The sequence below is a fragment of the Pyrgilauda ruficollis genome, unplaced genomic scaffold, assembly GCF_017590135.1.
Source record: "Pyrgilauda ruficollis isolate IOZ18807 unplaced genomic scaffold, ASM1759013v1 scaffold15, whole genome shotgun sequence".
Taxonomy (NCBI): domain Eukaryota; kingdom Metazoa; phylum Chordata; class Aves; order Passeriformes; family Passeridae; genus Pyrgilauda; species Pyrgilauda ruficollis.
The window spans coordinates 4,578,437-4,604,434 of NW_024513654.1; the positions used below are offsets into that span (position 1 = coordinate 4,578,437).

At 41.5% G+C, this 25,998-nt stretch overlaps 1 protein-coding gene across 3 annotated transcripts in view; it reads left to right on the forward strand.

The window, feature by feature from the left end:
• Positions 1-25,657, forward strand: part of FGFR2 (fibroblast growth factor receptor 2) — an 80,929-nt gene extending 55,272 nt beyond the window's left edge. For 2 of the 3 annotated variants that reach the window (XM_041461440.1, XM_041461442.1), the window contains 10 exons: positions 583-779; positions 8,674-8,825; positions 11,456-11,577; positions 12,228-12,338; positions 13,086-13,276; positions 16,105-16,227; positions 17,525-17,595; positions 19,313-19,450; positions 20,249-20,354; positions 23,926-25,657. In XM_041461440.1, the coding sequence (XP_041317374.1) occupies positions 583-779; positions 8,674-8,825; positions 11,456-11,577; positions 12,228-12,338; positions 13,086-13,276; positions 16,105-16,227; positions 17,525-17,595; positions 19,313-19,450; positions 20,249-20,354; positions 23,926-24,090 (1,376 nt within the window). In that variant the 3' untranslated portion in view covers positions 24,091-25,657. Of the gene's footprint in view, positions 1-582; positions 786-8,673; positions 8,826-11,455; positions 11,578-12,227; positions 12,339-13,085; positions 13,277-16,104; positions 16,228-17,524; positions 17,596-19,312; positions 19,451-20,248; positions 20,355-23,925 lie in introns of all 3 variants that reach the window. The other variant, XM_041461441.1, reaches the window with a different exon arrangement.
• The last annotated feature ends 341 nt before the right edge of the window (positions 25,658-25,998 follow it).

A 25,998-nucleotide genomic window follows, 5' to 3' on the forward strand; every position in this document is an offset into this window, starting at 1 on the left:
TGATTCATCCTCCCTTCCCTCTGTAAGGGGGAGATCCTACTGCAAATTTTGAATATTTTGAGATCCTACTGCAAATTTTGAAGAAACAGGCAGACTTAAGCAGGCTCAAACCCAAACATTAATTTTCAGATTTAGACATTTTTCATTCAGGCTAGCTAATTAATCTTTGGATGTGCTTTTGTGTGGTTCACACTAATTGCAGTGCTCTTTCATTTTGACTCGAGTAACAAAATGAACCTGAGCCTAGTTTGGACAGTTTTTTCTTCCCTCTAAAATTATCCTTAATCATGCAATATTTCAATGTATATGTACGTACCTACCTAGGCATACACATGTGTGTATGTTTGTGTATGCGTACTTGGATACACAAGCTCACACTCAATGCAAACTGAAAAATCAAAGCAGTAATCTGGAAAAAAGAATTACCCTCAGATTACAAGATGGCTCAAACATCCAGTGCTCTGAATATCACACAAGAATCGATTATATTTTATATTTTACTTGCTCCAAGTGCTGTCCCGAACGCTGCCTTTTTGCTAACCCTGTGGCCTGATTGTTCCCTCCTGAAACCTTCCCATCCAGCTCCTGAGAAAGAAAAGGAATACCCAGCCTCTCCAGACTACCTGGAAATAGCAATTTACTGCATAGGGGTGTTCCTGATAGCCTGCATGGTGCTGACAGTGATCCTGTGCCGCATGAAGAACACCCCCAAGAAGCCGGATTTCAGCAGCCAGCCCGCTGTGCACAAGCTGACCAAGCGAATCCCCCTGCGCAGACAGGTAACAGAAAGTAGATAAAGAGTTTCAAAAACCTTTTCTTACCCCAACAACCAAGCCAGCACATCATTCCTGCTGAGGAAAGGGAAGTGAAGGAGGGAATTAATAAATTATAGCAGATTGCGGTAGGGGTGGGATAGAGGGAAGGCCTTAGCACAGCGATGGGCGTCTCAAGGAAATCAGGGTTGGGCTGTTAGGGAGGGGAGAAATGCAAAAAAGGAAATATGTTCTGTATTAGCAGTCTGAAGATGGAAAAAAAATATTTCAAGTATTTTGGGGCCTGATCCCACAGCTTGTTGGAAAAAATGTTGCAGCCTTAATGGGCTTTGGAACAGAATCCTATTTAATTGTATATTTATGATGTTTCTAAGGTGATTATTATTGTGGTAACTAGGTACCAGATACAGAGAGGTATTTTTCAGGAAGACTTTTGAAGACCAAAGGGAGGGAGTTGCTTAGCCAGGCATCCAGAAAGCACCCCAAAATAGAAAAAAAGACTGTAATAAAGTAAAAATAGGGGAGATACTATATCAGATCTTGGACAGCTTGATTAAGATAATGATGCTTTTGAGCAAGAAACAAAAGCAAGTGCCAGATTTAAAATGCACACAACAGCATCACATGTAATACATTTAACAATTGTTTGTGGCTGGCAATGAGCAGTTCTGGAGAGGATGATGCCACAAGCAACAAACCAGTTGAACAAGTAACAGGACTTTGGCTTTATCACAGGCCACCACTTGCCAAAACAGCCTCCATTCCCACACACTGTCCTCTCCTGAAGGATTTGTGGTGTTTTTAGAAGCTGGAGTTGAATAGGTTTTGATTTTCTTGCCATAGGTCTTGAGGCCAGACCTGTGCACCCCCAGGTTTCAGCCCTGCAGGATGGGGGATGTTGGAATCTGAGGTTGGGGTTCACCTCAGCAGCAAAAAACACTGTCTGGGGGGGTTGGATCCAGGCTCTGCCCAGGGAATTGGGATGTGAGGGTTCACTTTGTGTCCCAGTGCACCATGAGTAAGTGGTGCAGAATTTCTGCAGATTTGTTTTTGCAGCCTGTCCAGAATATTGTCACTGTCAGAGTAATAGAACCCTTAAAAAGGGTTCTTCAGCATGGGTAAGTGTTTGAAATGAGATGCATGGGCACGCAGAGTGGGAGATTCTGAACAGTATTACATTTTTCTGGACCCTTGTTTCATGGTGTCTGAATTTCCTTGGTTAAAAATATCAAGGAGTGGAATGCTTTAGCTACCTTACTCTGAATTCAGTATTTTACAGAATCTTGAGGTAGGGCACCTGAACATTTTTCAATGTGAAACATATTTGGTTTGTCTTATGAGCAAAAAATGTTAACTATTTTTTCTTTTTTTCTTTTTTTTTTTTTTCCTGACTTTCTTTTCCACTTTAGGATGTTTTTTGGGGATTTTTCCCCCCTTTTTTTTGGTATTGCTTTGTTTTGTTTTTTTGTTTTTTGTTTTTTTTCCTTTGATTTTACTAATTTGCTTGAGTATCACTGGGACAAAGAGGGACTTTTCACTCTGAGTGTGTCAGAAAGAGTGATGAGAAGCCCTCAGCTCAACATTCACACATCTCTCTGGCTAGAAATCTGTGTGGCTTTCTGGACAAAGGAGGCCTTTCAGATGTTGTGTGCTTAGCCAGAGAGAGAGAGATACATATCAACTGCTTAGATAGGAGACATTTGTTAGATTTCTGCCTGAATATAAAAGCCTAATGACTCAGAGACAAGTTGATGGTATAAAAACTACCTAGGGTTTGGTGTGAGCTCAGTTGTGTCAGCTGGAAATGGTTCCTCGGGGAGCAGAGTGTTATTTCATTTCATGTGACAGCAGTGCCAACCAGTGCCCTCAGTTTAGCTATTTATCCTTAAATGATGCAATATGGACCTTCTCCAAAGCTATTGTTTTCACAGGGGAAAGAAACTGTCTTACAACATGTTTGTCACGTTGGGGTTTATCAATTTATTTCAGTATTTTTACACGGTTTTTAGCCAAAATGGCATTTTGCTTTTAAAACTGGGAATAGTTTTTTTAAAAGAAGACTTCTATTTAAAAGTTCAAATGCTATTTCAACCCCTAAGCAAAAATCCCACTACTCCCAATTGTTCCTGGTACTGTTTTGTTGGCAGCAGTTGCTCATTGAAGGTCTCTCTGCTTTTGTGGCTGCATGGAAGAAAATGTAACTACTGTAAGCATTGTCTGCAATTTGTATTTCTGGTTTGATGACTTCACTGGTCAGTTTGCAAAGGCAGGATGAGACAAGCAGTCCCTGAAGATTTGCTTGTGAATATTCCTTCATTTCTCCTTGGTGCTGAGGCTGCAGCAGCTCTTCAGTTTCTGCATCTTTTAAATCTGGTTTTGGATTTCAGGGCTGTTGTCACAAGCGAAGAATTGAAAAACAATCCAGATGTTTTATTTAAAGGGTGTGTGTTTCTGGATCATTCAACCCTCTTTTATTGTGCCACCAAGCTCACTTTGTTCCAGTTTATTTGTATTTCAGAGGATTGCATTTAAACTTGGTGGGGTTTTGTCACTAAACCTTTATTTCTCTGTGGATCACAGAAGGTTTCCCTTTGTGCTGTGTGTGGGAGGGATGAGGTGGGAGGATGGGAGGGAATGAGATGCTCGTGGCAGGTAGGCTGTGAGAATGGGGCTGGATCCAGGGCTGGGTGATGGGGTTTGTTGGAATTCCAGAGAAATGAGGCCACAGATTGGGAAATTCTTGATATTGTTTTCAAAGCTCTTCTGCTGCTGGGTCAGGGTCCCTGAGGATCTGGGCTGGAAAATAATCCTGGTTCACAGAGAGACATTTGCACAGCTCTGATGCCATCTTGTCTAAGCAGGAGAAGAGTCTTGCTGAGTAACATATGGTTTGGTTTGGATCCTCCTGCACTGTTTAGCCTGAGCTACCACAGGATTTTATCATTCCCCACATGCAGGCATTTTTTCCCTGCCAAAATGCAGTTCTTTTTGCATTCGTAGGAAGGATCAGGATGAAGTCAGGAATTATCAGCTCCCATCCCCAATAATCCTCATCCTCACCAGGACCTGGTACTCTGTTTTCAGGTTTTTCCAGGGAAATCCAGCAGGCAGCTCCTCTTTTCATCAAAGCAGTTTAAGAGTTACCCATGGTCTGTGTGGAGGTACCAGCTTGAGAGGGAGGGGATGAAGAATTTGTGGGATTGAGCCTCACAAGCTGATTTGCAGGACAGGCTTTAAGAGACAGGGCCAAAAAACCACAGAGCTGCCCTCAATAGGATGTACATCTATTTTGTAGAACCTTTAATTTAACAGATTAATTGTAATTGAAGCAGACAAAAAGACAATCCCATCTCTTGTGACTTGCTCAAAGTCAAGTACAAATGTTTGTCATCATTTAAGGTTTTTGTTAAGGCTGTCACAGTCAATCTGTCAAATTTGGACCCCCTCAACATGCACGTGTCTTAAACAGGAAGCAGTGATCTTTTTTATGCTTTCTATTTAAAATACACTCCCATTAATTTATGTCTGTTGTTGTTGTTGTGGAGTCTAATCCTAGATAGAGATGAAATGGGTGTATTTGTGATGAACAAAGACTGGTCAGTTTAAAGCAAGGCTTGAGCTCGCCCAGCAGAGTAGTTCAAAATGGTAGTTCAATAATTCAAAATTATGATGGCAGCTGGAATGTGGAAAAAAAGAAAAGTGATCAGGAAAAAAAAAAAGTAATATGGTATTTCATGTAATATTGAGCAGTAAAATAATATTTTTTTTAGGGGAATAGACTATGAAGTACAAAGATTAATACACAACTGTCAGTAAGATAATGTTGAATGGAATTTACCTTAGATATTTATTTTATTTTTTTCTTTATGCTCAGATTTTTCTGTGGAAACCACTGTCTTGTCTAGTGGTATTTATTGGATATTATTTTGTGTATAAGTGTTTCCAAATGAGTGCTTTTCATGGAGGGGTGGTGCATGTGTTTTAAATGTCAGTACTTAACATTAGGATTACTCAATTTTGTGTAGTGCATTTAACCTTGTATTTTCCTGCATCTGGTCACTCAGATGGGCTGTTCCTACCAGCAGCTAACAGCATTATTTGCTAATTATAATATACAAATATGCATATGATTTCAAATTAACTTTTACTGCAGAGCCTTCAAAAAGGCTGACAGTTGTAGGAAATCACTGCATGCCTGCTAAAATGTCCCAGCATGAGTGCCAGAACTGACAGATCTAGGCTCCAGGACATGGTATGAATTATCAGTGGAGGAAAACACCCTTCATAATCAATTACAGACAATTACACACTGCTCTGCAGCTGAATTTGCCACATGGCACTTAAAGATTCCAGCAAAGATTTGTTTGTTTTAAATGCTCTGCTGCTTGGAAATGCTTGTAGAGCATTAACTGAGAGCTGGTTAACCACAGTGTGTTGGTCAGGGGAAGAAGATGTAGTGAAAATGGGGATGTAATCATGCATTGATGGGTGAGGTTTGGGTGCAGTGGGCTTTTCTCCTTCTCCAGTGCAGATTTGGAGCTAAAGGTCTGTCTGAGGCTGGTGCTGTTCTCACTTCTGGCCTGCTAAAAGCACAAAGGAAGCACACAAGGAATATTTTCTGGTGGACTCTGCCTTCCTGTTGAGATTAACATCTACCATAATGGTTCTTTCAGTGCTCTGCTCAACTCAAGCTGACTTTCACCTTTCTTTATCTAATTAAGGAATTAAATACCTCCCTAGAGCAGTGTCATCACCTCAACCAGGGTGTCAGCCCTGAGTGGGCCCCCACGATGTTTAATTCACCTGTGTCAGGTGAACCTGCATGGTGAGGGGTTGGAGAGCAGAGCTGCACGTGGCAAGCTGGAAAAAAGGAAAAAAGCATATAGAAAGCTGCCACTTAAATGTAGATTAAAGCTGACCATGTCTACTGACCTTGGAATAGGTAGGATTTTCCTCAGTCTTTTATAGTATGATGTAAGGCAGTGAAAAAAAAAATTGCTCGAGGGAGGAGATCAAAGGTTAATTCTTTCTTATTGCAGGAAAGGTGAGAGGCCATTTCAAACCAGAAAATCTCCCCCAACCACAGGCCAGGCTGGGTTGGCTTCATCTTTTCTGGAGCAGATTTTTATAGCCCTTGAGCTGCTATAACTCCTTGTACTGCTCCAGTTAATCAATCAGGAGAATATTCCCTGGGAGTGCAGTCCATTTGTCTTCTCCCAGACACGGAGTAGCTCCTGGATTTCTCATCATTCCTATCCATGTTAATGCACTTTGGTTGCCTCCAGTATCTCTGGCCCATCACACAGTTCTGCTGTGAAGTAAACACGTGGAGTAGTGTTAAAAGGGAAACTGGCAGAGCCTTTAATCTGCTTTTTTCTATACATTATTGCTATTTAAGCTCTGTGTTTAAAATGCATCACTGGAGTGTTTCAGTTTATTGCAAGTTTGTATTTATAGGCTTTATCCAGGCTAAGGCTGCTGAATGGTGAGTGTGAAAACTAGCAAAGAGATGAAACTCTGGAAGAGATACAGACAGTGTCTAGTACAATGATAGTATTCATGAAAAACAACCAAAACAAAACAAACAAACCAAAACCATAAAACAAAACTCCAGAACCCAGAATTTGGGACCATTACTGATACCTAAGGTATCTAAATTTTGTGGCTTCATTTCTGTCCCTTGAAAACAATGGCTGTAATGACAAAGACAGGAGCAGAAGAAAAGGGAATGTAAATTAATGAAGAATATAAGAATCAAGACCTGAATAAAGATCTTGGTAGAATGACTGGAGAATAGTAAGTAGATTTTGGAAATATGGAGGAAGTGGTCATAGAGTATTGATAGGTTTGTGGTGAGAGATGAAAAAATGGAAGCCAGAAATAACTGAAAAGTGGAATTCAGGAAAGTAGGGTTGGGGGCAGAGGAGCTGCCACACTGGAGATTTGCACATTTCTTGGTGCTGAGTCGGTTCATTTCATGAAGAATCATTTTCAAACTGTAGTGAAATTATGAAAATGAGAAGGAAAGAGGGGGGAGGAAAAAAAAAAAAGCAGATCAGATTCCAGCCCAGGTTCTCCTGCTGACTGGTCCAGCAGGTGAGTTCCCCTCTGCAGGCTGGGCATGGCAGCATCTCTCTCAGGATTCCATTCAGTATTCACTCACTGATTTATTTACAGCTCCATAGTCTGCCTTAATAGTGCTTTTCTGTTTGTGTCCCAAGTGGTCACTGGATTTATTTTCCTAGAGCAATGTGCCAGGTACTTATATTTGCTGAAAGTAAATATTAACATTCATGATGGTGGGATGAATGAGGCAGAAGCAGTCTGCCTTACTTTTTTGAATGGTGGCCTTGTGTTTGTGCAGTTCACTCTCTCTTTCCATGGCCACATCTTGTGTGCAGGAGCTGTTTCACATATCAGGGAAGGTCTGTCAGCTGCTAATCTGGTTAACAAGATTAGTTTTTTGATAGCAACCCATAGCATTTTCTTCATTATGAAACCTCTTTCCACTCTTAACCTCTGGTTTTAGAAAGATGTCTTTTTAAATCTAATTTTGTGGAACAAAGCTGTAGCCTGGTGACATTTTACATAAGCAAACCTGGTGGCAAAGTTGATCCTCATCCAGGTGATGAGGGTGTGGGTACTCTGGTGCTGCAGGCTTCCAGCTGGGTCCAAGAGAAGAACCTCCTGCTGCCTGGTGTGAGGATGGGTGCCAGTGATGGCTTTGTGACATCCTTCATCCCAGCCTGGCTGCCAGATTTGGGCTTGGCCACGACACAATCGTGGCGTGAAGAGAGGAGGAGGATTCACACTGGGGAGGGGAAGACTGGCAATACAAGCATTTCTATTTTGTGTTAGTGTTCACTTGAAGCTCTGAAGGCAGCAGATGTCAGGCTGCTGCTTGCAGGCTTGAGGAAAGAGCCTTACAGAAGATTCACACCAAAACAAATTACGTGGATGGAGCAGCAATCTCTTTTTTCAAAATATTTATTGATAAGTACCTTTGCTGCTCTAAGGAAGATATTGGAGCTGATGAGAAATCACACTCCAGAGTTTCAAAACTGAGTTATTTTTAGGACCTCTTCCCCACATTTCCTGTAGAGTCTTTAGCTAAGAATGTAGTTAATTGAAAACTGAAGTGTTGTGATAGCTTTTTGATACTTTCAGTATTGAGTACTTGGAAAAAAGAAACTAATAGAATCATATTGGCTGGAAAAGACCTTTAAGATCATTGAGTCCAAATGTAAGCCGTGCCAAGACCACCACTAAACCATGTCCCACGTGCTACATCTACACATATTTTAAATCTCTCTGAGGTTGGTGACTCCACTACTGCCTTGGGCAGCCTGACAGTCCATCCATTGAAGGAGCTGTTCTTAACATCCAATCCAAACCTCCCCTGGAGGCCATTTACTCTTCTGCTATTGCTTTTCCTTGGGAGAAGAGATGGAGCCCCACCTGGGTGTGCTGATTTGGGAAAAAATGTGGTGACATGGACAACTAGGAGTGGAAAAAAGCGAACTTACTGGTCACCTGCTCATGGTATAAGCTGATCTCTTGGATATCTGAGGGTAGTGATGTAAATACTGCCAGTTTATTTAAAAAAAATTAATATGATAAACAAAAATACCTTCTGAGGGAATAAATTAAAAGCTTACATGGTTTTTGATTTATGGGACGGACTGACAGTATTGGCAGCCATTACAGCAAGTATTGTGCTTAAAGGAAAGGCAAAATGTCAGAACAGAGCACTAGCTTCAAGACTCTAGATTCAGCCACTTCCTAAAACCATGGTTCTGAGCTGGCTTGGTATCAGGTGCTGGTGGTTTTCAGATTTTGGGCCAAGATTACATCTCCTTTGTTTTTTTTTCTCTTGTTGCATCTTGCATTGCAACCACAGGTGTCGGCCGACTCGAGCTCCTCCATGAACTCCAACACGCCTCTGGTGAGGATCACCACCCGCCTCTCCTCCACTGCTGATGCCCCCATGCTGGCAGGAGTCTCGGAGTATGAGCTGCCAGAAGACCCCAAGTGGGAGTTCCCAAGAGATAAGTACGTGGCTTGCTTCCTCTGGCACCACTTCTAGAAGTGTGTCTGAGGAACCTTGAACAGCATGGCAGGAGGAAGCATCCCTCCTCGTGTCTCCCAGGGTTTCTCTGGCTTAAAGAAAAATCCCAGTTACCTGAAGCTGCTCTGAAGATCAAGATTCAATCCAGTTGTCTGAAATCAGTTTGGTTAAATAGAAATGAAATTTCTTCTTCCTGCAGCCCCGATTATATTTTCAGATTTCTTGCAGATTTTGAGACTCTCTTCTGATGTAGTTCCTCTGGTAGGAAATAAGTTAGGAAAATTTGATGTGATCTAGACTGGGAAAGATATCCACATGCAAGCACTGATGAAAGGCAATGGTGATTTTCCCAAGCAATACCTCTGAATATTAAATCATATTTCTTAGTCAACTACTTAATTAGCTAATATTTAAAAAAACAGGTAATATAATATGTAGGGCATAGAGAAAGTCAAAATTATGCTATTGGACAATCTTTTCTTTCTGTCATGTCTCTGGGTAGGATTTGGTGTTGAGTTTGTATTGACATGTATTAATGGAGATTATTATTTTTAATTTAGGGGAACATTTTGAACGTTGGGTGCATATCTGTGCAATTTCTATGGCTTAAAAGTGTTGGGTTTCAAGCAGAGCACGCTAAATTTTGATCTGTTCAAATTCATATGGCCACATAATATTTTCTTCAAAGTCTGTTGCCTAACATGCAAAATGAGCTTCTGGATAATCTAATTAAAACTGTAATTAAATTGCTTAATATAGAAAAAGACATGCAAAAGAGAGATAATGTTAACAAAGGTAGAATCATGATTTTTTATCAGAATTAGTGCTTGCTTTAAGAAGTCTTTAGGTGGCTTTGAGAAGATAACATCTTTTATCATGGACAGTTCTCTTTGGAAGTTCAGGGCTGTAACTTTTGAATAGAAAACTGTAATTTTGAGCTTTCTGATAACTCTTCTGGAAATTATTTGATTGGTTTAGCTGAAAACGAGAGTAAAAGGCTGTAATTGCCACCTGCAGCATTCTGGTCAACAGTGGAGGCCTGTATATGTGCTCCTGTCAGCCCATGCCCTGGGGGGATCCACTAAATGCGGAAAATTTTAGAGTTGCTAAACATTTAAACCCGGTGCTCAGCACAAATGTAGGTGGAGCAGATTTGCAATGAAAGGAGGCTATTTAGAGGCAGTTTATTAGGCTGGGGGGCAGCAGGCACACAATGAGGGGTTTGTAACTTTGGTCCTAGCAGGGCAATAGCACATAAATTAACCAGTTTCCAATGCAAATGTTTGTTCTCTGCCAAGACCCTAAATTCAGTTTTAGCTCTGGAGAAAAGGCAGGGTGACCTCAGCACAGCATATGCTGCCCTTCAGTCTTTGCACCTTTTTAAAACTTGCATTTGCTTTAGAAACCAGCCCAAAACAGCTCAAGGTATTCTCACCCAGCCAGAGCCCACATGTCACAGCGTGGGAGGAGCCACCTCACTTCTGTCCCGTGCCCAAGCAGATAAGCAGGGTTTCAAATCACTATCCCTCATCTACCATTGCTGATGATGGCTTGACAGCCTCTCCCTGTACTTCGTGGTGTCCATGGTTTTAAGAATGAGTCCCTACATCTGTGATATCTGTGAAATCCTCCTGTTGACCATGGAAAGTCAAGTCCTGAAAAATTTGTTTACAAAAATGCTTGAATCTGGCCCCTATGTTGGATGACACTGTCAGCATCACACTCACTGAGCATCCTCCCTGATTCCTGCTGCATCGCTGCTGCTGGATGTCACAAGGTATTCTCTGCAAGTAAAGGAACCTGGCTCTGTCACTTAAGCACTTAGGCTGTAATCAAAAAGATTTTGCCCAGAGGCTTTCAAGTTTATTTTATCTCTTTCTCCTCATGAAGCTGAGAACCATGGCTCTGTGTCTGTTAGATCTTAGCAGGTTTTGCAACCAGGAATATGCTCCACAAAATGCATTCTGCAGAGCCCACTTAGTGAGTGCTCCTTTTAGGAGGGTTTGATGTTGGTGATGTGATTACAACCAAGTTTATTCTTCCCAGTCTCTGCCTCCCCTCTCTGAGCAGAGCCTGGGCTCTGCAGGCAGGAGGCACCTTCTGGTCCCCTCAGCCAAGACTCTTGTGGCTGCAAAGAGCCTTGCAGCCAAGAAAGAGCTGGACCCTCTGTGGCTAAAACTTGACTCCCACCTTTTGCAGTCAGTGAGGACACAAAGATGACCAGCCATGTCACAGTGACAGGAGACGCTGGCCTGTTGCTGGCTGCTCCCCAATTCCAGCCATGCTCCGGTGCTCTTTCAAAGCTCTGCCCCTCCACACTGCATCTCCCCACAAGCCATCAAGTGCAGCCTTGAGGAGAGCTTAAAATCTGGGTTTAGTGACTGATGTGCCTTTCTGAGATGCTCACTCCACCACCCCTAAGAAAACACATCCCGGCGCGCGCGGAAACCGACGCGCACCCAGGCCCTTATTGGTTCCATATGATAAACGCCTCGCGCTGCAGCAAGTTGTTGAAAGGTTTTTAGTTGAAAGGTTTTTATATTTAGCCCTGGAATTTCACTGGCTGCTCCCCTGCAGCAGATGCTGTGTGTTAATCTGCTGTTTGCACCTCCAGGCTGACGCTGGGCAAGCCCTTGGGAGAAGGTTGCTTTGGGCAAGTGGTCATGGCCGAAGCGGTGGGCATTGACAAAGACAGGCCAAAAGAAGCAGTGACCGTGGCAGTGAAGATGTTGAAAGGTAAGAAAATTGGGTGATTAGGGATCAGAAGGGGCAGTGTGGCATCTCTCAGCCAGAGAATTTTCTTTTGTGGCATCTGAACTCTGTCATCGTTGTGGGGTGGGTCAAAGAGCACATAGCTGACCTCAGCCTTCAGCTGTGTGGGGTGTAAATCTGCACCCTTGACAGCCTGTTTATCTTGAGCAGTGAGTATTTGGGAGCCAGGAGATGTATTAGCATCATGTGGGTCTCTCTGCTTTCAGTTTATTTCATGTCAGAAGCTATCCTTGCTTAGATCTGAGCCCATTCAGTCCAGGTGGTTGGTACCAATTTATTTTGAATTTAATTGTAAGGTTAGTTTGCAGGAAAGGCAGTGTTATTGGAGATTTGATAGCTAAGGACAGCTTTTTTATGTCTGGTCTTGCTGTGCTTTTTTATGTCTGATCTTGCTGTGCTGCCTCTTTACATAATAACACTGAAGAGTTGGTCAGTCCACTAAAGAGGCTAAGACTATGTTTTGGCAGGCCATAATATATTATGTCCAGTGTAAACTGGAAAACAAATCCCATATTTTGCATTTTGAGCCACACATATTTTACACCAACTGATGAGCGTTAGTGAAGCTGAGGCTGGACACTAAAATATATGAACTGAACGTGTGTCTTCTACAGATGATGCTACAGAAAAAGACCTGTCTGACCTGGTGTCAGAGATGGAGATGATGAAGATGATTGGGAAGCATAAAAATATCATCAATCTTCTTGGAGCCTGTACCCAGGACGGTGAGTAGAGAAAAGAAAGTAAACCAGGACTTTCCAGCAGGTCTGTGAAAGACTCATTAATCATAATTTTTCAAGAGGTTTTAAGGAAGCAGTCATGCCGTGATAGGATTTCTAGGTATTTCTTTAGCTTAACAGCAATATTTTAACTTCTGTTTCTCATTATAGTTGCAGCCTTAATATGAGAAAGGGTCCTGTATCATATGAAAACTCTCTAATCCCTTGCTGTAAGGAACAAATGACCTTTTGCAGGGCCTTTACCCATGTCTGCTGTTCTGAATTGTCAGCCCTACTTTAGGAGAACTTGCACCCCACAAATTTGAAATGAGTACTTTCATTCCTGGAAAAGCTAATTACTCTACATAAAGTGATGCAGAGTGGCATAACATTCTGGAAATTAGAAAAAAATAAAAATTTAAGAAGCACTTTCCCTTTGTTGGAGATCTCAGGCTATTTTTTGATTGAAAATATTTGTTTTTCAGTACATAGCATGGTCTGAAAAGAACAGGCACTGGGGCAGGGTTTAGGTACTTTAAGGCACTAATTGTGGCTCTGCCACTCCTGCTGTGGAGCTTTGGGCAATCACTTCCCCATATCCAAACCTTCTGTTTTTTAAGGCGGTGCTTGCCACTTTCCCATTTCATTGATTCATTTATAATTTATTATAGCGCACTAAAAGCTTTCTTTACATAAAAACCATTTTACCCTGGTACCTGACCCTGCTTTTGCCATGGTTCTTTTCATCCCAAGGTCCTTTGTACGTGATAGTGGAATATGCTTCCAAGGGGAACCTGCGGGAGTACCTGCGAGCGCGCCGCCCGCCCGGCATGGAGTACTCCTTCGACATCAACAGGGTGCCCGAGGAGCAGATGACATTCAAGGACCTGGTGTCCTGCACCTACCAGCTGGCACGAGGCATGGAGTACCTGGCTTCCCAAAAAGTAGGTGGAACTCAGCAAATACAGGGCTTTTTTTTTTTCAGTTTGATTTTGTCCTCATCTCGTTCGCATTCGGGAATTTGCTGGGAGAAGGAGCTGCCTCCAAGAGGTTGTGTAATCCACACCCCTGCAGATCAGTGGGGAAATTCATGCACTTAAAGGTTTTTCATCTTTGTTTAGCAGTATTGCTGAAATGAGGCCAGGAGTGGATCATTTAAAGTAAATGCTGTGCACGTATCTGCAGTTTGGATCCAGGAGCACAGGTGGTCACTTGGTCACACGAGTCACATCACTCCAGCCGTGAGGCAGCAGGCTCTGTTTGCCTTCTGTTTCCAGTCAAACCAACCAAATCCTTTCACATCATGGTGTAAAAAAACTTATTTCAGTGGCTGAAAGGACTTACAGAATAACAACAGGCAGGGTTGAGAAGACCCAGGACAGCAGGGCAAAATAGTGGGAAGAAGAGACAAAAATTATTAGTGTATTAGTCACTTGAATTACACACTTTACTGTAAACTGGTGTTTTCAGAAGAGTGAGCTGGGTGAAAGAATTTATTTATCCTGTCATGTCCCCAGACACTTATTTCTAAAACTTGCCTTCAAACATTTCTTTTTAACCAGCATTTTGATTAAATCATAGCTATAAAACCTTAAATAGCCCTGCATAACTAACTCTGTAAACATACTGTGGCTTAGTGGACGAGCAATCCTGGATACCCTGGGTGATGTTTGGACCCAAAGGCTAAACCAGAGCAGCAGATAGCAATGATAAGTACTTCCTGCAGGGTGTGGAGTGGTTAGTGGGATTTATACCGATTTCCAGTCATGTCCACTCCCAAGTATGGAGCTGTTTTTAACCAAAGAACAGGGCTGAGTGTAACCCTCCATTCCTGTTGTGTGGAGTCATTATTTTGTTACTGTTTTTTCTGCACTTGTAGAGGTTGGGGAAGAGAGGGAATCCAGGTTTAATGTTGCTTTTATTCTTTTTGTTTTGAACAGTAAATCTTAGCTCAGCAGGGTGACGTGCATGACAGCAAGGCACAGCTCTTCTAATGGAGTAAAGCAGGGGTATTGATTAGGTGACACACCTCAGAATATCTCTCTCTGAAATTATTGCAGCTCCTGCCTGGCAGTGAGCCACGTCCCAAGAAAAGAGAGCTGATGTGAAAGGAAAACATAAATCTTTTCATTGGCCATCTTGAGAGCAAGTGTCCTCCTGAGGAGCTCTGAAGTGCTGCTGTAGGACACTCCCAAGAGCCACTGCAGTCCTTTTTGTTTGCAAAAGCACTTGGTTAGTGCTGTGCTGAGCTGGACAGGTTGAGAGGCATTGCCCAAGGCAGAGGGAGAACAGGGGCAGCACAGAGTAGAGCTGTGCATTCCTGTGCTCCAGATATCCCACCACTTCTGTTTGTATTTCAAACAGAAAGTTCCTCTCCCCTTAGGGATCCATTTACTGAGCTGGAATAATAAGAGAGCTGCTCTTCTCATGGTATTGCCATCATGCATGAGCTGTGAGAAGGGCAGTGTTCTTGTTATTTCAGTCCAATAAAGGGGCTCACTGAGACTTCAATAAAGAAAATGGTAAAGGTGATGTTTGTTCACCTACCCTTTGCCTCACAAGAAGTTTTTGCCTTACAGGCAGTATCCCGTTTCCGAGGTTGGATGGATTATTTTGAAAGTAGGAAGCTTGGCCCATGTTGTTTCTGCCCCCACAGCATTGCTGATGCTGAGTTAGAGGACTGATGGGATACTGAAATCATGCACTGTTGGCTGGTCCTGTGCTCATGAAGGCATTGCTGGAGCAGGTTTTTCCTGGCAGTTCCCCATGGCTAACCCAGTGAGCAGCAGAAACTTCATTTTACCCATGTGGGATAAGAGATCTCAGCAGTTTGCTGGGGCAAGAAAACACCAAGAAAAAATACTGGTTGTTATGTAGCTTTTTGTAATGTCTATGCACAAACTGAAATAAAACATACAATGTCAAAAGTTATACAATACTGAGGAGGGAAAAAATATATTTAAGTTGAAAATAGATAAAATATCCTGCTGGGATTCAAAGTGCAGTGTTTCTTACCATGCCCTCACTGCCATCTTGTATCAACCCTAATAAAACTACTTGAACACAGGAATAATACCCAGAGCAGTCACAGAGTCCCCTCAGTGTCAGGATATTGCTGACATGAAGAAAACATCTCTCAGGAGGTAATAGTTTTGATACTGAAACTAAACCTATCTTAAAAACAAACAGTCAAACACTGATTGCTTTGTTTTTTTTTCTTTTCCTTTTCATAATTGCATTTTTATAGTCTTGTGGTTGAAATAATTATACACATCCTAGACATCCTGCTCACAATTATATATCTTTACTATGAAAAACAGTGGCTCTGAGTCAGACTGGATCTCTGTTTTATCTCTGGTGAGGCAATATAATTTAGGAGAAGCCACACAATAAAAATGTTCATTAACAGTACTTCTGATTAAACTGTATACCTGTACCTGGGCACATGTTAAGGAGAGTGAATCACAAAATGCTTGGCACAACTTGGGTCACCACCCAGCTTTCAGCCTTAGCAAAAATATAAGATTTAAGCGGACCAGGACTTTCTAAGACACTTCTTAGAGCCTTTGTTCAGCTTGGAAACACCAGCTGAGAGGATGGATTGCAATAATTACGAAAATCATATTTCACAGGGTTGTAGTGAATGTGTAGATTTCCCACCTGGTCATTTAGGTTAAAATCTATAAAGGAGATTTAGTTGTGGTGTTGAAGCACTTCACTTTTGCTGCAGTTTATTTCAGTGGGCTGTTTTTTTCTTCTCTTTTGTTTCCAGTGCATCCATCGAGACTTGGCCGCAAGAAATGTTTTGGTAACAGAAAACAATGTCATGAAAATAGCAGACTTTGGTTTAGCCAGAGACATCAACAATATAGATTATTATAAAAAGACTACTAATGTAAGTGGATGGTTTTCTAATCTCTGGAAACAAGTGTTTCTTTCAGTGATTCATTTCAGAACTATGGCTGTAACCTTAATGGGCTTCTTGTACAGCAGACTCACTTTTCATCCCAGACAAAAAAGCAGGGATCAGGGATGTGAGCATTTCTGCCTCCTCTTACAGGGATAGTTGGTTAAAAAGCTAAGCAAAGAGGCTGCATATTGGAGGATTAGAAATGCTAAAATACAAGAACTTTTTTTCTATTGTGTCCCTGACTCCAGTCAATTGTAATAAGTGGAAATATTATTCCTGCTGATCCCAGCTGGTTTAGCACCCAGCCTAGGATCTTGCAATACAAACAATTCCAGCAACAACCACCATGAAAATCCTGTTTACTTGTGGTGATGTCACATTCAGCCTTCTACCTGTGCCTGTACTTATCTTGTTACGGACAGGCTGTGGTGGTGATCTCAAAGTGGGGCTAGAGATAGAGAAAATTTATTTGTACTCCCCACACTGTCACTGTTTTGCTGCTAAACCTGTACCAAATCAGGAAGATAAAACATTTGGGATGTAGCATTGATATCTGGTTTGAGCTCCTTACACCTCCTCAGGGGATCTCTTAAGGTACTGCTGAGCTGCACTTGGGTTTTGATGGGAACTCTGCAGAACCCCTTGAGTTCTACAGATTTTATTTGTATAAATATGACTTCTTATTAACAATCACGTTAAGTGGCTTATTTATGAAAATCACTTGAGTGATTAGTGGCATTTTAATGGAAACATCTGCCTACTTCCAAAAGCCAGAACCATCATGTAGAGCAGCGTTGGAGGGGATTGAACCTTCTTCATTTCAGACTCAGTGCAATTCCCAGCTCTGTGTGTGCAAAGCAACAGGCAGCTCTGACTGTGAGCTTTGGGTCACTGCAAAAGGGACAGGAAAACAAAATTTTTGGGTTTAGTAATTAATTTATTTTTGTAGGCAGGCTTGTTTTTCAGAAGTTTATTAATTGTGGGAGTTTTTGTCTTTAAAGAGCTGTAGCAGAATGATACTTTTGATTTTGATCTGCTTATCCTATCATTCTCCTAGCAAGCAGTCTGGGAAATTTTTGGCAACTCTTAATTGCTTTTAATTTTATCTTCAATGCTTGTATCCATTTTTATAACAATCTCTGTACTTTAGCCCACTTTAGCGTTCTCTCACTGAAAATGTTCAAGGTGAATTATGTGCTGGTTTGCTTTAGCAGACAGCTCTTAGAGAAATCATCCTGTAAATTGCTGCCATTTTAATTTCTCTTCCTTTCCAAACTCACAGGGACGGCTTCCAGTAAAGTGGATGGCTCCAGAAGCTCTCTTTGACAGAGTTTACACACATCAAAGTGATGTGTAAGTGGCCTGATTTCAATGGGGTTTTGGGGATGGGAAAGGTGGGGTGGTGTTTTGCTTTGAGTTTGGTAAAGTTTGGGGTATTTCATATGTGTTTTGCTGTTGTCCTTTACCTTTAAGAGTTTTCATTCTGTTTCACATATTAATAGATGGAACAGGACTTGCCCTTAGAAAGTGAGGATTTTATGGTAGACTGCTAACCAGTGCTCTGTTACTAATCTGCCCAGCTTCAAAGCACATGAAAGGTGGAAAATGCTAACCTCCTTCTGTCACTGCGGAAGTTTCCCCCCTTGAACTTATTTACGGATGTGCAGCTACAAAGAGTCTATCTAATTTGCTTGCCTTTTGACATGCTCTGGACTTCCTTCAGGTTTGAAAAAATAAAAGGAGAGAGAGAAAAGAACGACAAAAAAAGAAAGTTCCTGAAAACTTCTTATAAAAATCTGTACTGAGATTTGGTGCAATAAAATGTAGGCTGGGTATGCTGGGAAAGTTTTCTCTGATTTTCATAAGTGGTGTTGCTTCCCAGCAGTACTTCACATGTAATAGGAAATCATTGGACTCTGACACTTCAAAAATCTTTTAATGTGTGTGCAGAGCCACTGGCTGATGCAACTGCTCAGGGTTTATTCTGCTTCCTATTACAGTTCTGTGTGCTTGAAGTAGACGTTTATTTCTTATGCAATACAGATGAAGATTCTGTTTTTTATTTCTCCAAGAAAAGCTATTAACTGTAAAGGGCTGGATGCTTCCCAGCAGAGGAGCAAAAGGTTATGCAAGTCAGTGCAGGGTTAAAAAGGAAAAAGGCAGGATGGAGAAAATAAGAAGTATCTCCTCTTCCTTTAACCTGGGTGCAGTTTCCAAGCTGCTCTTTCCTTAAGAAAATCATTTACTGAGGCGTTTCCTGCAATCTCTACATCATTTACAAAGGAAACTATATACACAGGTTAAGGGTGGATCAAACTTGTGTTTTAAAATAACATCTTGGCAAAATATTTAAGTGAACGTGAAGTAAACCACTTCACTGGCTCGGGGCTGAGAGTCAGCCTGAGCTCCTCAGCAGCCAGGGAGCACGAGGATTTCAGTGCTGGGACTTGGAGACTCTTGGCCCCATGGTGGCTTTGAAGATGGCTAAAGATAATATTATTGTAAGTTTGTGCAAACAGTTTACTAAAGTACAGAGCTGGGGGAGCTGCAGAGGAGCTGGGGAGCCAGTGCAGGCTCTGTGCTGGTGCTCACCTGGCAGAGCTGCCTGCCACAGAGCCCCAGCTTGCCAGCCAGGCAGGATGAGGCAGGAAAACTGGCTTAAAATTTATTCCCCTTCATTTCCTAGCAGAAGTTAGCAACAAAAGAGAAAAAAAAAAAATAAAAGAAAGGCAGGGTGACGCAAAATATTTTTGTTTTGAACAGTCTGCTTTTTCCAAAATATCCTGCCACATAATTGCACCCCAGCTGAGCTGTGAGGGCTCTGTAAGTCATTAAGCTGTGAAGATGCAGTGCTCAGAGCACACCAGACAGAGGAAAAGAGGGTATTTGGGAACATGCTGGGGTCAGTCCTCATCCTAAATGCTGTCCATGTAGCTGATGCACTTCCCAGATCCCTGTTCTGTTCTGGGCAGGCAGACCTGGGCAGAGCCTGGTTTAAACACCTCTAGGAGGGATGGGATTCTCTGTTTCCAGGCAGGTCTACTAATACAGTTTTCTCTTTGATTTGCAGTTGGTCATTTGGTGTGTTAATGTGGGAGATCTTCACATTAGGAGGGTCACCCTACCCAGGAATCCCAGTGGAGGAACTTTTTAAGCTGCTTAAAGAAGGGCACCGGATGGACAAACCTGCCAACTGCACCAACGAGCTGTAAGGACCCTGGTTTGCTGTGCCAGGGCTGAAGGGCACAGCCGTACTGAATTCATGTGTTTAGGGCTACCCCCAGAAGAACCACACACTTTCAGAAGTGTTTGGCTCTAAAATTCAGGATATTTGTGAGGGTATAGATGTGTAAGGAAAAGGCAGGGGAAGGATTTCAGGAAATGTTTGGCAGAGGATGCTTCTTTGCACACCCTGCTGTGATCCTATTGCAGAAAGAAGAAATCATCTACAAGTCAGTCTCTGTCAGTGTTTTTACACCCATATTTGTTTGATTTTAACGCTACTAACATGGAAATTCATAAATGTTGCACATACCACTAATCAAACATGAGGTACATCAGGCTGCTTTTGTATACAACAAAATACATCTGGGAGCTCCTGTGTGAACACAGCATTATTTCCTGGTGGTGTGGGGAGTGTGATTTCAGGTATTCCAATACAGACCTCAACTATATTTAAAATTTTTTTGCATTTTAATTTCTTCACAAAGGCTGCAATCCCCGACATGCAAAAAATATTGTAATTTAATGCCTTTGAAGTTGCTGGGCCACAGAATTGGGCCCACAGAAAGGTAATTTAGACACTGAGCAAGGGAGAGACAGGAGTAGAAAAGCCCCTCTGAGGGCAGGGAGTGTTGCCCAGGTTTGGGGATTTTCAGTGGTCCATGAGCAGAGCTGTGTGTGCTCGCTGCTTTCCTTGTGAAGGGCAGCACTGACTGTGCATGGAAAGGTTTGTGAGGAGGATGTGTGATTTTAATTAAGCCAAGCAAATGTGTGTTTCTTCCAGCTATATGATGATGAGAGATTGCTGGCATGCTGTGCCTTCTCACAGACCCACTTTCAAACAGTTGGTGGAGGACTTGGATCGGATCCTCACTCTCACAACTAATGAGGTAGGTAAATTGTCTCCCCACCACAAGCTGCTGGTTGGGAAAAATGGTTCAGGGGACAGATGGAATTTATTCAATTATGAAATCCTGCCCAAGTTCACTCCTTATTCTGTTTGTCATTGTCCTCTGAGGTTACATGCAGCTAAGCTATGTATCCTATGAAATCCTCGGTCTCCTGCCATTATGCCTGGAATTATGTAACTAAAAAGAAACACATCTTTGAGGAGTTTTTGTTTATTTCTCGCTGCATCTCTGGATGTTTTTAGTGTTGAGGGACAGCACGTGGCAGGTTGAGGGGCAGTGTTTGTGTTTCAGCAGGAATTGCACGTGAGGGAGGCGTGTGGAGTTCGTGGTGGTTCTCATTTGCTGGCTCAGTTTGATTCCCAGCCATGCTATGTAGGTCAGGAGAGGAGAAATCGTCAATGGCAGATTTCAGATGATGTGTCTGAGAGTGAATTAGGTTCACTGCAATAGCTCTCTGTGGAGGCAATGAGGACTCACGGGGGATGTGCAAACAGCCATCCAATTATCCAAAGGTCCTGCCTAGCACTGCTGCAGGTTGGGGTATGTGAATGCAGGAAGGCTTTATTTGAAGAGCGTTCTTTCAGAGGTCTGAGATATTATTAGTTTTTGCAAGGAGCACACTGATTAGGGTATTCACACAGGAATCAGTCCTCTTATCACTGAACCACGTGCATCTTTGAGGAAAATCACAAGTGATGGAAATGTTGATTCTTTTGGTGGAAATTTCTTTTGAGAGACAATACTTGGTGTCCCAGAAATATTCTACAAACTCCTATTACTTCTGAGAAATGAAATGTCTAATGGGAGCAAAAAAAGAACAAAGCAGTTACACAGGAAAGTTGTAACAACTTGATTTGACCATGTCAAAACAAGATTTTTGTATTTGTTGTTGCTTCTTTGTAGGAAAAAAAAAAAAAAAGAAATTTAAATCACTCTACGTGGCTCCTCAACATTATGTTCTAATTTTTTGGAATTGTCAGAGAAATAAAAAATGGATTGTGGAGCAGCTTTGGGAAAGCCTTTTCACAATGGAGATGACAGGAGAACCTGAGTAAAGAGGTGGCGTTTTTTATGATCATCCTTTTCCCAGTAGATCTGGCTGAAAAAGATTCTTTGGCTTCAGTAACAGCTGTAAATTTATCTGGGTTCTGTTTTTAAGGCTTTCTCTAAAAAGTGGCACCTTCAGGGCTGGCTGAGAGATATGGAAGGATATGCTGTCTCTGTGGAGCCATGGATGTAGCTCTGTGTCCTGTTACCATTTTCACCTCATCCAGTACTCTCTGCATCTTTTCCTGCCTAATTCATGTATGATTGCACAAGACCAGTTGGAGGTGGGCTGGCTGCCACTGCAGAGTGCTGGGTGGCTTGGACTGCATACGTGTTTGCAAATTCAAGAGGGAGGTTCTGGGCTGCAATTCCAATCCTGGGAAGGGATATTGCTTTCTTTTTTGCGTGTGTTTAACCGTTGAGCCTTCCCAACCCCGTACCGCTCATAGACCTGGAATGATCTCAAAGTTAACCTGAAAAGGCCTTTAGGGTTATGTAAATTACTTTAGACTAGAATCATAGGAAAAACGTCTGGAAAAAGCTTAGGAACACGTCCAGTCCATCTGATGGGCCTATGGCAGGGCCCACTATACGTTTGTCATTCCTGACAGATGTTTATGTAACTTGTCCTTACAGATCTCCACTGCTGTATTTCGGCATCGCCTCTTGACAGCCTGTTGCTTTGTTTCCCTAATCTCTAATCTTTCAACATCAGATATTGCTTTTGTCCTATTTACCCTGGACATAGAAAGCAAATCATTCCGCTTGTCTTCGCAGCCCGTTTCATGTTCCTGAGCGCTTGTCGTCATCTCGGTGTCTCCTGAGAACTCCAACGTGTCCCGTTTTCCTCCACAGCTTTGGAGATCTCTAATTCTGTGTAATCTGCGTGGTCTTCCTGAAGTGCAGGCCCTCCAGGCTCACTTCTGTTTATCCTCTCCCCATTCTCCCTTTCCCCACAGAATAACCCTGGCTCAGTCTGGTTTACCCAACAACTCATTTTGCTGGGGTAGCCAATAATTTCTTCTGCTTTTGTGCAAGTAATGATTTCTGCTTAAATAGTAACATCTCGCTCTTTTTCATGTTGAATCATCTCTTGTTGGGTTTTTAATGTGTTTTCTTGCTGTTTTTTTTTTCCCCAAAAGACTCTCATTCCCATGTTTCTGTGTGCAGAAGTCACCAGGAGTCAGCCTCGTGGCTGTGGTGCTTTTGTCAGCACCAGAAGCCAGCCTGGTGTTTGTTCTTGTGCCCCTCGGTGTGACTCTGGCTATTGACACTGGATAAGGACCCTATCTACAATACTGAATTCATACCTGAGTTACATCAAGTCTTCTGACATGATGAGCCGTGTCTGATAGCCCCTGGGAAAGTCCTGTTTCTTCAAAGACTGGGATCCTTTCTTCTTCAGTCTATTTAGAAAATGTCTGATTATTTCTGCTCACGCAGGGCTGATTTGCTAATCCACAAATATGTATCAGGATTGCCCTTGTGGATTCTTCAAGATCCTGGGCAGCCACAGAGTCAGTAATCAATACATCCAAACTCCCTCCTTTTGGTCCCTATTAAATTTTCCAGCATTTTAAAATACACCACACCCTCCTTTTAAAATGGTGACCATTTTTAAACTCTACGATGGTAATGACTGAATCTCTGACTTAAAAAAGGAATGTTAGCCAGAGGACTAAATTACCCCATACATAAGCACAGCACCATAAAATACTGACTGAGGTGGAAGACTCGTCTCGTCAGTACGATCATAACTTGTGGTTTAGCAAATGAAGAGATTGCATTTAAATGAATGCAGCTGCCTTTAGAAGTTGAAAGAGAAGGAACATTTCAAGGGGAAAAATAACTTTATTCTCTTGCCAAAACTGTTGTTTCTAGCAAAAGAGCTTTAACCCAAAACTTGGATTCAGCAGATGATATTTCCTTTTTTAATGACTGCTTTGGTCATGGCTACTCTGGGATGCACAAGACACAAATATGTAGTGTCAAAAACCCAAATCGTGTGAATTTGATTTTGTTTTTCCTTCAGATCTTTTTTGCACGTATGCCACTGCATGTTGAAACACAAATTTAATATCACAGAATATAAAACAGAGATTCAAAGTGACCAAAGGCATACAAAGTTGGAAGCGTCTTTCCCTCTCCAAATCACTACCATGTGCTAAAGAAAAATGGTTCTATTTAGGATGAAATTTCATTTTTATCATTGCAAGTGAAAAGCCCTCTTTTGATGTGGTTGCCATGTTTATTCCCACTGACACAGCTAATGCTGGTGATGTTGGACTTCAGAAAATACCGTGTTATTGGCTTGTTTTTTCTTTCCCTAGTCGAGCTCCTTGTTTTATGAGGTATTTAGGCAACAAGACAGTTTTGAACGCAGCTGATTCACAGAAGCGAGCGTCATTTTCAAACCGCTCTCTTCCAAAACCCGTGCAGTGGTGACATTTTACTGTCAGCTCTCTTCACTGACTAAAAACTGGTTCTATTCCTCTTGCCACAGGAGTATCTGGACCTCAGTGGACCTCTGGAACAGTATTCACCCAGCTACCCCGACACCAGGAGCTCGTGTTCCTCAGGGGACGACTCCGTGTTCTCTCCCGACCCGATGCCTTACGAACCTTGTCTCCCCAAGTACCAGCACATGAACGGGAGTGTGAAAACATGAAAAGAGGAGCAAAGAGGCAAGAACATCAAGCTACCTACCGTATGCAAAGCAAAAGCTTTCCTCCAGGACCTTCATGTTTCTGCTTGTACATAGGAAATATGGGAAAAAAAAATAAAAGCGAGAGAAGAAAAAGAAGAAAAAAAACCAATTTGGAGGAAAGCGGTCAGAGCCTACATAAAGATTCACATCACTTGCAGCTTTCAGATGTTCCCAAGAAGGAAGAATGTTTATGAGCTGTGTCTAGATACCCATTGCTATCAATTTTCTGGCTTCCTGTGAGCTGCAACAGACTTTGTTTGTACAATGGACCAGTTGGACTTGAGGCAAACTCTGGGTCTGCCTTTCTTGTTTATTTTGTAATATTTGGAGAAAATATATGTTGGCACACACTTACAGAGCACAAATGCAGTATATAGGTGCTGGATGTATGTAAATATATTCAAAAATATGTATAAATATATATTATATATATTTACAATGAATTATTTTTTGTATTGATTTAAAAAATGGATTCCCAATCCACCTAGCAAATTAGTCTCTTTTTTAACAGCTATTTGCTAAATGCTGTTCTTACACAGAATTTCTTAATTTTCACCATCCAAAGGTGGAAAATACTTTGCTTTCAGGGAAAATGGTATATCATTAATTTATTAACTAATTGGTAATGTACAAAACAGTTAATCGTTTATAGGGTTGTTGTGTTTTTGTAATTTAAATGGCATTTCTATGCAGGCAGCACAGAGGACTAGTAGATATATTGCTCAGACTTTACTAGTTTTCAGATCTTTAAGAAAAGAAATATTTACAGTATATAACTAATTTGGGGAAATTAAACTTTTGATTTATTTGTGTTTAAAAACTGCAGTGTCAGATGATTATTCTTATCAAAACCAAATCCTTTAACAAGAAAGTCTTTTTCTTATAAGGTCCAAAAAGCAGAGTCATTCCACTCCAAAAAAATAAAAAAAGAAAATAAAGGACATTTTGAAGAAGGTTCTTAAAGTAAGGAAAGACATGAGTTTGTCTATTACCACAGCAGAACAGACTGCTCTAAAAGGAGCTGATCTTCTATCCTGAGTTGCACATGCATCAAATTATCTACAATTCTCTTGCCTTAGTTGGATAATAGGTTCCAGACCTTTTGGCCTGGATTTTTTGCCTTTATCCTTCTATTGTAACTTAAGTTAAAAAGAGAGAAGTTGTTTATAATGACAGCTTGCCATAGGAATATCAGCATCTTTTTAGGGGATTAATTCATGCTGACTCCACTATTTCCTTCTGAACCATTCCATAACAGTAGGTGTAGCACTGGCCTCTGCTAGAATATCACTGTTGTTTGCATCTTTTTTACAGAATCCTGTATTTTTACTTTCAGAACATTCACATTGATACGGCCATGGAATATGAATGCAAATTTCACTGTTTTATGTGGTGGTGTGTTTGTTTTGGTTTTGTTTGTTTTTTTTTTTTTTAATAATTTTTTAATTGGGTAAAATAAGTATTAAAATCTGTTAACTTTTGTACTGACAATAAAATGTTTCTACAGATATTAATGTTAAAATTACAAAATAAATGTCATGCAGCTTATTTTTCCTAATCCTTTGTGTCATACAAAATGGTTTCCTGAACATCGAGTGATGGAACACATCCAGAAAAGCTTCCTTTAGACCTTATCATTGATCCTGTATTACAAAGCAATCCTTTCAGGAATAATGCTTTTGCCTCTGTCTTGTAAAATGTCTACCCGTGAATAGCATGGGTTATTTGAGTAAACATATGTACAGTCTTTGGTGGAAAATGGCTTGAAGTGTCCATAATGTAGACCCAAAGTATGTTCTCTTTTTATTTAGGCTGTATCCTTTAATTAGTGAGGTTTCTGATTCATTCAGGGGAGGCTGGAGGACTATT